General features: G+C 36.3%; 1 protein-coding gene across 10 annotated transcripts in view; it reads left to right on the top strand.

The window, feature by feature from the left end:
* The window catches only part of CEP170 (centrosomal protein 170), a 147,073-nt gene that overhangs the window by 55,066 nt on the left and 80,142 nt on the right, over positions 1-11,865 (top strand). For all 10 annotated transcript variants that reach the window (XM_006157210.3, XM_027775213.1, XM_006157215.3 and 7 more), the window contains exon 4: positions 1,341-1,419. In XM_006157210.3, the coding sequence (XP_006157272.1) occupies positions 1,341-1,419 (79 nt within the window). The remainder of the gene's footprint in view (positions 1-1,340; positions 1,420-11,865) is intronic.

The following is an 11,865-nucleotide window of genomic DNA, read 5'->3' as shown; positions in this document are numbered from 1 at the left end:
GCCTCAGTCCGCCTGGTGTCCGGAACTGCTGGCCGGCTCGATCCGGATTTCTACCCAGCTTGAGTTTTAAGCTGCCAGGTCTGGGACTCAAACTGCACTTGACTACATGGCAGTCCATCATTGTAACCATTACACCATCTGCTGGTCCCTGTACTTTTTACTACAGTAACAACTAGACCTTTGTTTCATATACACCTGTATAATAGTCACTAGCCAATGAGTACTTGCAATGTGATTAGTCTGAATACCAAAGACTCAGCCAGTATTCTGCCCAAAAATGTAAAACATCTTATTAATTTTAATATTTGTTGAGATAGTGCTATTTTGGGTATATTGGGTTAAATGAAAATTATATTATTAAAATTAATTTGACCTCTTTTTTGTTACCTTTTCTATGTGTCCATTAGAAAATTTAATATTTATATGTGGCTTAGTTTGTGTCTTATAGTATTTAGATGTCTATTGGATAATACTGTTCTAAATAATTCTGTTGGGGTTTTTTTTTTTTTTTTCTGTCTTTTTATTGCTTTGGTTATTTTCAGCATTGTTAGAAATAATTGATGAGTAAAGTTAAAATAATTACCAGGATGATAAAATAGCAGAATGTCAGCATATGGAAAAAAATACGATCACTAACATCTTATAATGTATATTAGTTTCATAAAATGATCCAAAGTACCTATATAAGACCTTTAGTCTTTTTTTTTTCTTTAATTTTGCTCACCAGAGAGAGACAGAGAGAGGAAAAGTGAGAAAGTACACCCTTGAGGAATGGTCACACCATAACCCATAATCTCTTCTCCATTTCTCCCTTCTTTTAGCATTTTGGCATTTAGGCACACATGCACACCATGTTTCTCAAGCTGCCTTGTCCAGAATTCAAACCATGTAGTCAGCCATTTCTGATCCAGCTGCCTTAACCACCAAGTCATAGGCTAAAATTTTATTTTGTTTTTTGAACAAGTCTAAGGATAAAAGTAAAGAAGTATCAGTCCTCAAATAGTTATTTAGAATTTTCCAAGATAAGTTAAAATTTGGTTCAATTACTCCTAATGGTGTGTTTTACCCTTCACGATTTGCTAGCTTCAGATTAGAGCCCTTCTTGGCTCCATTTTTAGGAACTATTTTAAGTGTCTGAATTCGTCCTCGCAGCACCATTCTCTGTATATTACCAATGACTGTTACAGGACTTAGTATGAAGTCATTTATCAGACACATCTTACCATACACAAACTTTAGCCCCTTTATGAAATGTACTTTTAAGCATCAGGTTTGAGAATTTGCTTCTAAAGAGTTAATACTTCATGTATAACCTAATGTGTTTTTTTTTTTTCTTGTAGACTTTTGTGAACGATGTAAGGATTCCAGAGCAGACTTATATCACCTTGAAACTTGAAGATAAGCTGAGATTTGGATATGATATCCTTATTTGATTTTTGTGCATTTATTAAATATGTTCAAAAATATTTACTCTGGTGTAAATTAACATTTCTTGAGACATAAGAATTCACAATACAAGTATGCTAGAAGTCTCTGCTACTTGGGTACCTTCTCATACTAAAAATACATGTTAAAAATAAGATTTTTCTTTCATTATTGTTCCTATTTCTAAAAGTAAGCCTGGAAAAACTGATAGACTCAGCTTCTCCCACTCCCATTTATATAGTTTCCATAACAGTCCACCTGCACTGCTTTTGAATATGCAATGTAGGTATCAAAGAATGTACCTAGAAAGGGGACAGAAATTGTTTTAGTCTAGTTCAGAAGTTTTCAGGGGATTGTGATGACACAAATAGAATATAAAAGTTTAAACCCACTTCCTTCCATCCCTGCTCTTACTCTGTTTTATGCACTGCAACTATATTGTCTATTTAATTCAAACTTTTCCGTATGTTATATCTTCTAAGTCCAACACTCCCTGATTAAGCACATCATGCATTTAGTATGTACTTAAAATTCCTGTGTTTAAAAATAGGAGTCTGTCATCGAACAGGGACATGACTGTGTTATATTACATAGAGTAGTATAAAGAATCTCTAGTGAAAAGAAGGAACATGATTGAAGAATAAAAATATTACTGTTTGTGGCTCAGCCTCAGTGGCCTGCACTGCTCCTGCTCCACAGACTCGGTTCACATGGGAGACTCAGGTTTGATTTCCAGTCAAACCTAAAGACCAGACATGGTGACAGGTGCCTAAAATTCCAGCAACTCAGGAGGCTGAGGCACGAGGGTAGCAACACAGCAAGAACATGTCTAAAAACAAAATTCTATTCTTATGAAGCAAGATGCTTTGTGAAGCAGACTTATTTATATTGAATTAAACTACAGATATTCCACATTATAATTAATGCCTTTCATGTGTTCTAATTTTTTTAGTTACTGCATTTGTGTGGTCTTTGATGTAAAGAATGTATTAAATGTACTGGCAATTTGGATGACTTTTGTCACTAGCAGAAAATGTAGTCTTAGCTAAGTAAAATTGATTATTAAAACAAATGTACTAACATGTTAAAAATGTTCCTTCAAATTTTTGAAAAATACATTTAAGATTTTTTAATCTAAAATTAAAAAGAAAGTTTTATAGTACATCTTATAATGTACACTTGCAAAGTCAAAGGAATATACAAAAAGTTAAACCATTAAATATTAATATTTATTTGTTATGTATTTTTAATCTTTTTTTTAAATTACTGCATAAAATGATTGAGAATTAGCCTTGAAGCCTTGATGAATGGGTCATTTTTCCACCAGTATAACATTCATCAAAAAATCAATAATAGTATATTTTGATTTTAAGTACTTCCTTTTACCCACTTGACATCAGTTGTTTTGAAACATGAGAAGATACTAAGACATTTGGGTTTTTATAAAACTGGACCAGCCAGTGGCATGGTGGTAAAAGTGGCTGGATCTCACGTGGATAACTGTGAGGTTTAAGCCTTGGACCCAGTGGCTTCAGAGACATGCTAGATGTGTCTGAGTGTGTACCCAAAATCTGGAAAGGAGAAACAGAGGAAAAGAGATTGTATTGTGGCCATCTCCCCAAGGGGTGCTTTCTCATTTTCTTTCCCACTCTCTGTATCTCTGGCAGGCACACATGCCCTCTTGCAAATTTAAAAAAGAAAACTCTATAAAGCTAAATTTGGATTTTAAATTAAGAAAACCTATTTCAAGAGAACTCACACTTTTACAGATTGTACAGTAATTTCATAATATTGAACTAACATTTCTTTCTTATATATCGGTTAGCATATCTGTACGAAAATTACAAATGTTTTATTCCGAAGGGCTTTATCAGGGTGGTACAGTGTTGAATCAGAACTTCTGTCCAAATGCCCAGGTGAAGCTTGGTTAATTTCATTGGTTTTAAATAGCATCTCACTTATATTGCTTATGATTTTGAGCCTTACACACGAATGAACATTGGGCTGTTACGGTGGCAAAAATTGTGTTACATAGAATGAAATTTTAGAAACTGACTGTATATTTCCTTTACTTGTATTTCATTATAGTACTTAGCTATACTAGACTGAAGAAGTTTTTGCGCTTTATTCATACTAATTTACAAACTGCTGTACCTTGAGTGGAAAACTAATTAAAATGTGGCAATAGAAAGTACACTCCAATACAAACTGAATCAAGAAGTAGGAAATATAATTCATCCGTCAGAAGTCTTTCTCTCTTTCCTTCCTTTTCTCCTTCCTTCCTTTCTTTCCTTCTTTTTCCTTTCTTTCTCTCTTAATTGCCAGAAGGTAGATGTGCCTGCCAGAGATAGACAGGGAGAATGGGAGAACTCACCTCTGACTGGGGGCATGTCACGCTGTAGTCCCTGTCAGGATTTGGGGTACTCACATGCACCTGGCATGTTTTTCACACTGCTGGCATTTGAACTGTGGTTGGTCATTAACCACTAGGCTCCAGGGCCATCCTAGGAGTCTTTTTTTTTTTTTCTCACTAGAGAAATTAAGTGATTTAGAAAAGCACATACTCAATGAAATACTCATTTTAAAAATGACAGTAAACTCAGGAGTACTGAAATGCTGGAGTAATCTTCAGAAAGAGCTAACAGATTTTCAGTTATTCAAAAATGTACAAATGAAACCTAAGTTCATTTATTTTACAATTATTGATGAAACGTTTCCTATGCCCCAAGTGTGGCCTCAGGATGTATTAATAGTAGTGAATAAAACAGAATATGATCACTATCCTCCTGGAGCTTCCACTGTACTGGGGTTAGAGGGAGCCAGCTGCACATAAAATAGGGGAAGGTCCTAGATGGTTATGAGTTCTATATAAATAAAGTGTCAAAGGGTAATATAAAGAGCTGGTGTTGGTGATTAGGTAATTTTTACAATTTTAAAGATGATATTAATGAAGACCTCACTGAAAAGCTAGCACTGGAGCAAAGATTTGGAAGGAAAAGATGTGTTTCTGGAGACAATGCTTTTCAGGTAGATGGAAGAGAAAAGCAAATAGGACTTAAGACAGAAACATGTTTGGCATATTTCAGAAACGGCACTTAAAAGCCGGTGTGGCTGGAGCTGGCACAGAAGACTGGATTATTAGGGACCAGAATATATCAACCCTAGCTGTCCTAAAGATTTTTTTTATTCCAAGTGAAATGAGTCATTGGAGGTTTATGATCGGAGGACTGACATAATATGACCTAAGAAGATCCTCTTGGGGGTCACCCGGTGGCATAGTGGTTAAGGTGCTGGACTCCCACATGGCCAACTGTGATTCAAGGCCAAGACCTGTCGGCTTGAAAATCACACATGCCTAAAATCCCTAGAGGAAAATGGAGGAGAAGTGATTGTGGTGTGGCCATCCTCCCTGAGGGTGATTTCTCTCTTTTTTTCTGTATCTCTCTGATGAACACATGGGCCCCGTGGCAAGCAAAACAAAACAAAACAAAAAGTAAATGAAAAATAAAAGATCCTCTGGCTACACTTGTTCAAAGAAGACTATAAAGATGGTCAGAGGTAAACTAAGGAAAACCTGTTAGGAGGCCATTGCTGTAGTCCAAATGAGTGATAAAGGTTTGGGCCAGGGTGGTAAAAGGGGAGGTAATGAGAAAGGATAGGATTCTGTCTATATTTTGAAGATGAAGCCAATATGACTTCCCAATGAGAATCAGGAAATGAGAAGAGTCAAGGATTAATCTAAGAGTTTGTCAAAGCAACAGGAAAAGTGAAGTCATCCTTACTGCCTTAGAGAAGTCTGTGGATAGAGCAGGGTTTGTGAAGAAAATGGCAAGAAACATCTCATAAAACCAGCTTTAGTTACTGCCTTTCTTCTAGTTGGAAACTGAGGTTATTTGAGACTTTTCTTCTTTTCTAATGTAGATATTTAGTGCTACAGTATAAATTTTCTCCAAAGCACTACTTTAACATTGAAAAAACTTTCTCACTTTTCTTTTGATTTGTTCTTGGAGTCATAAGTTACTTATAAGTCTGTTACTTAGTTTCCAAATATTGGGGGAGTTTTCCAGAGATCTTTCTGTTAGTGATTTCTAACTTAATTACACTGTGGTGAGAGTACATACTTCGTATATCTCAAATCTTTTTAAATTTATTGAGACTAGTTCTATGGCCCAGGATATACATGGTCTATCTTGGTAAATGTTCCATCTGTACTCGAAAAGGATTTGCATTCTGCTATTTTAGGGTGGAATGTTCTATAAATGTCAGACTAAGTGGCCTGGTATGGGCTATTTAGTTCTTCTGATTTGATGTCTAATTATTCTTTCTTATTGAGAAAGAGGTGTCGAAATTTTAGGCTACAATTTTACGTTTACCTCTATCCTCCTTGCAGAACTTTGACTTAATGTAATTTGAAACTCTGTTATTTGGTATATAAATTTTGAGGATTATTGTGTCCTCATGATAAATTTACTCCCCTTATCATTATGAAATGACCCATTTTATTCACTATGTCTGAAATCTACATTGTCTTGGTATTAATATAGTTGTTTCAGCTTTTGTTCGATTCCTGTTAGCATGGTGTATCTGTTTCTGTTCTTTTTACTTTTTACCTGTGTGAGTCTTTTCTTTTCTTTTTTTTTTTGAGAGGTTTTTGCTATAGGGTGCGTGCGCTTGCCAGACAGACAGAGATAGACAGAGAGACAGAAAGCGAGAAATCACCCCCCCAGAGGGGATGGCCACATCACAATCCCTTCTCCTCCATTCTCCTCTCGGGATCTTGGGCATGCACGCATATACGCCTGGCGTGAGTTTAAGCCACCGGGTCCGGGACGCGAACCGCAGTCACTACGTGGGAGTCCAGCGACATAGCCATTACTCTAACTGCTGGTCCCTGTGAGTCTTTACATTTGAAGTAGGCATCATATAGTTGTTTTTACTTTTTTTTAATCCAGTATGACAATTTCTGCCATTATGTGGGACTTAGACCATTTACATACAATGTGATAATTAATGCAGTTAGGCTTAAGACTATCATCTTTATATTTGTTTTTATTTGTTTCATCAGTATTACATTCTTTTTTCTCCTATTCTCATATCTTTTGGATTTAAATTTTTTATGATTTAATTTTATCTCTTAATGACTTAGTAGCTATAGTAACTCTTTTGAAAATTTTTAGCCATAGTTTTAGAATTCGTAATTCCATGGGGCCAGCAGTCAGCATAATGGTTACATTGCTGGACTCCCACATGGCCGACTGTGGTTCGAGTCCTGGACCCAAAGGCTTGAAACTCCACATGGCACATACACCTGTGTGCACTATCCTGAAAAAGAGACTGGAGGAGAAGGGATTGCGGCATGGCCATCTGCCTAGGTGGTGTTTTCTTGCTTCCTGTCTCTCTGGTGAGTACATGTGCCCTATAGCAAAAATATCTCTTAAAAAAAAGAATTTGTAATTCTATTTTTAATTTTAGGTTATATCTTTTAGCAACTTTATACCACTGTACATATCATTTAAGAACATTACAGTAATTTACTTTTGTTTCTTCTGTTTTGAAGTTGGTTTTATGGTTGTTATACATTTTGTGTTTACATATGTCACAAACCCCATAGTACATGTTGTTTTGGGGTTTTTGTTGGTTGCATAGAGAACAAATTTTCTAAAAATAAATCTCAATAACAGTGAAATACCAAAAGCCATTATAAAGTTGTTATAATAAAGAAGGAAAAAAAGATTAGAGTTTGCTTTAATTTTTTTTCTCTGAAAATACAAAATTATTGCTACTATATTGCCCAATCTTTATCTGTCTTTGAAATAGTCTTCTTACAGATTATGCAAGAAAGTTTTAAAATATAGATTTACATTGTTGTTAGTAAAAAGTCAATTGTCTTTTAAAAAGATTTAAATAATTTAAAATCTTTGTTTGTTTGTTAGAGATTTTTGCTGTAAGGTATGTGTGCTCACTGGAGAGACAGAGAAAGTCAGAAATCATCCCTGAATGGGGATAGCTATGTTTCATCCCTTCTTCTACATTTAGGATTTTGGACACACACACACACACACACACACACACACCCCTGGCACTTGTTTCAAACCTCCAGGTCCAGAACTGGAACTGCAGTCAGCCACGTGGGAATCTAATACCTTAACCACTATGCTACCTGCTGGCCCCTAAAAATCTTTTTTTTAATGCCAATTTAATGCCAATTACATTCTTACATATATCTTATACCCATGAAGCTGCCACTTCTGATGTCCTATATTCCTATGTATAGTTTTGTATTTTCATCTGGTGTCATTTTCTTTCTGCCCGAAGGGCTTCCTTCAACATTTCTTATAGTATGACTCTACTAGTGATGAATTCTTTTAGCTTTTATGTGTCTGGAAATATATTTCAACTTAGTTATTGAAAGTTGTTATTGTTGGGTATAGAATTTTGGATTGACATTCTTTTTCTTTTATTACTGTTAAGATATTCCCTACCATACTCTTATTTGCATTATTTCTCTTTACTCTGATTTTGAATAATTCTATTGAATATGATATACCTTTGTACAATATTTGTGATGACGAATAACAATGTGTTTCTTATGCTTAGGTATGTTGAGCTTCTTATGTCTTAGTTTGTAGTTTTAATCGAATTGAGAAAAAAATTCCTCCTTATTTCTTCACATATTTGTTTCTGTCCTCTCACTTTTCCTGTAGGGACTCCAATCAGATTTGTATTAGAACAGCCCAGCAATGGCAGTGTGTCCTGGTAGATTCTGTTACTTGGTAGGGTGAGACCACGTGGGAGCCCAGGTTTGTTTCTTGGCCCACACCGAAAGCCAGGTGCAGTGGCAAGGGCCAATGTCCAGTTACTCAGAAGGCTCGGGCAGGAGGATTGTGACATAGGACCCCGTCTAAAAACAAACAAATATATGCTAGGGTATTTGACGTATGCCACAACTCATGGATGCCCTGTTTTACTTTTTAAATTCACTTTCCCTTTGTGTTTTAATTTGGATCGTTATTATTGTTGTGTTCCTTAAACATTTGCTAATGTTTCTTCAGCAGCATTTAATCTGTCATTAACCCCTCCAGTATATATTTTATCCCCAATGATGTAGTATTTATTTCCAGAAGTTCAGTCTGAATTTTGTTTCTCCTATCTCCCAAGTATCTACGTAACTTTTTGAGCATGTGGAACATTATTATAACTGTTTCAATGTCTTTGTGAATATTTGTATCAGACTGATTATTTTTTGCACGCATAGTAATTTTTATTAAATGGTAGGTTATGAATTTTATTTTGTTAAGTGTTATATGCATGTTTTTGTTTTCCCGTAAGTATTTTTGAGCTTTGTCCTGAGACACAAGTTACTTTTAAACAGTTTTGTCACATTGGTTTTTAAAGATTTATTAAGCTCCTAAGATTAATATGAGCCAGCTCGTCCCTACTATTGAGGCAGATCCTTTCTCTACACTCATAATTTAGGTTCAACAGCCTCATTGACCAAATTTGGCCCTCAGCCTGTTTTATCGAAACATAACCATATTCACCTATTTACATATTACTTTGGCCATTTTCAGTCTACCAGAAGAGAACTGAGTAGTATTAGCAGGAATCATGGGCTGAAAAGTTTAAAATATTTACTGTATGGCTCTTTACTGAGAAAATGTGCTTGCCTCTGCTTTGCCCAGTAGCTGATGAACCGTGAGTATTTCCAGCCTGGCTGTTCTGAGTAGGTACTATTTCTGACCCTGTGTGAGCACTGGGCACTATTACCTCTAATACTAGATTTCTCATATGCTGATAGAACTCAACTGAATACCCGAGTGAGGCCTTTTGAAGATTACTGCAATTCTCTTTGTGCACACCTTCTGCTCTTACAAATTTTAGTCCTGTGATCTCCAAGCATGTTGGTCTACCTTGTACACTCAGCTTTGTTTCCTCTCCAGCTGAGGGAGCCCACCTATGTCTGGATTACTTCTCCAGGCAGTGTGACCTAGAAACTCTTTCCTGATAGTGAGTTGGGGCAGTGATTAGATTCTATTTGATTTTTTGGTTGTTTTGTTTGGTTTTGTTTTTGTCATAGGGTGTGTGCACTTGTCAGAGAGATACAGAGAGAAGGAAAGTGAGAAATCATCCTCCAGAGGGGTTGACCACAATCCCCTCTCTCTCCCCCATTCTCCTCCTGGGATTTTGGACATGCACACCCATGCACCCAGCATGATTAGCCAGCTGCCAGGGCTGAGACTCAAACCACAGTGAGCCATGTGGGAATCCAGCACCCGAGTCATCATGCCACCTGATGGCCCTTTTTATTTTTAACTTTTGCTGTAGGGCCTGTGCACTCACTGGAGAGAGACAGAGAGAGAAGGAATGTGAGAAAGCATCCCCAAGGGGGATGGCCATGCCACAATCCCTTCTCCAATCTCCTCTCAGAATATTGGATACACACGTACACATGCCTGTCATGTTTTTCAAGTAGCCGGGTCTGGGACTTGAACTGCAGAGTTGGCCATGTGAGATCTAGTCCTTTAACCTTTATGCCACATGCTGGCCCTCAGTTTGTTTTTTTTTTTCCTTTTGGGGATCATTTTCTTTTGTTGCCTGGTGGCAGTTGTCTTGTGAACTATTGTTTCATATATTTTACATGTTTTTTTGGTTGTTCCAGGTTTGAGAGTAAATTCGTTTCTTTACATATCATGTTATACAGAAGCAAAACTCTGAGAAATTGATTTTGGGTATACAGATTGAAATTGGGAGATGTACAGTCTGAAGAAAAAAAAGAATTTTCATTATATAAATAATATTTAAAACCTTGAGCCTGAATGAGGGAACCAAGGGAGCGAGTACAAATTGGTGAGAGGTCCAAGGACTAAAACCTGATCCATTCCAGTATTAAGAGGTGAGATGAGGACTCAGTTAAAATTTGAACTACTAATGAGCTAGGAGAAAAATTGGAGTGTGGGATGATTGCCACATTTAGTGGAAAATTAAACATTAAATAAATACCTTAAATCTCAAAATCCCCCTTTTTCTTTATCCCAGTCACAGAAGTTACTACAAATAAATAACCTAATATCTTTTTTTAAAGGATTTTTTATTTAACTTTATTTATTTAGTTAGTTAGTTCAATTTGACCAGAGAGGGAGAGAGAGAGAGAGAGAGAGAGAGAGAAAGTGTGAAAGCAAGCTGCCAGGTCTGGGATTCGAACCACAGTTGGCCGTGTGGGAGTCCAGCGCCCTTAACCACCACACCCCAGTAGGCCCCCCCTAATATCTTTTTTTAAAAATTGGTATTCACGGGCTATCCCTGTAGACTAGCACGATAGTTAAGGGAGCTAGTTCCCACATGAGTGACTGTGGTTTGAACCTGGACCCAGCAGCTTGAAAACATGCCAGGGCATGTGTGTATGTGTGTTTGCTTATGTGTGGTCCCCCCCCCCAATATCTTTATAGAATGAAGAAACAGGAGAATGAATTGCAGCATGACCGCATCTCATTGGGAACTGTTTTCTCTCCCATCCCATTTCTATCTTTCTGCCAGGTGCACACATACACTGGCAATTTTTTTAAAAAAGTTGGTATTCATGTCTTTTCCCAAAGAGGTAGTCTGTTACTACATAATGGCCCACAAAATTATTGAACTAATTATGTTAATAACAAGGTAAAAAAAATAGTGTTATAGCACTATATCACCCTGGGGGGGGTGATTTCTCACTTTCTGTCTTTCTGTCTCTGTCTTTCCGGTGAGCGCACATGCCCTATAGCAAAAACCTCTCCAGAAATTAAATAAATAAATAAATAAATAAATAAATGGAGATAAATTATTAGATAAATGAAGTAATCGAAGAAAAGTTAAAACCCATTGTTTGAAAATTATGTTTTCTATAGAACAGAGTATTGTACTAGTTGAAAACTTAGATCTGCTAAAAGAAATTCTGAAGGTATAGATAAAATTAAGCAAACAAAGTTTTCTCCTTTGGAGGTTTTCTGCTGTTATTTAAAACTGTTGGTATCGCCTGTGATCTGCCTTGTTAATATAATGTGGAATCTAATTTGGCATAATTGTATATTTCATGATTAATTATTGTTACTTTTTCTGGCATCAGTGTCTTCAACACCACCAAGAATCTCTTTTTTTGGGGTAATATTTCTAGTTTTTCAGAAAATATTAAGATCAAACTAAATTGCTTGAGAATGCAGTACATGTGAAATCTTTTATCACTGGATAGCTTGTCCTAAGCAGCAGGAGTTCGTTATATAATATTAGGGGGAAAGTCCTCCATTTCTTATGATTGCTGTCTCCCTAACAGAACAACTTCAATGACTTGATATTTTAAAGTCATAGCCTTAGAAATAACTTTCAAGCAATTCAGAGTTTCGCTGTGTTTTTAGCTTTGTCATTCAGATAAAGGGAATAATCTAAGAGATATTACCAGTCCATAGGTAA

The sequence above is a fragment of the Tupaia chinensis genome, unplaced genomic scaffold (genome assembly GCF_000334495.1).
Source record: "Tupaia chinensis unplaced genomic scaffold, TupChi_1.0 Scaffold000532_1, whole genome shotgun sequence".
Taxonomy (NCBI): domain Eukaryota; kingdom Metazoa; phylum Chordata; class Mammalia; order Scandentia; family Tupaiidae; genus Tupaia; species Tupaia belangeri.
This window is presented reverse-complemented; position numbering and strand designations above follow the sequence as displayed.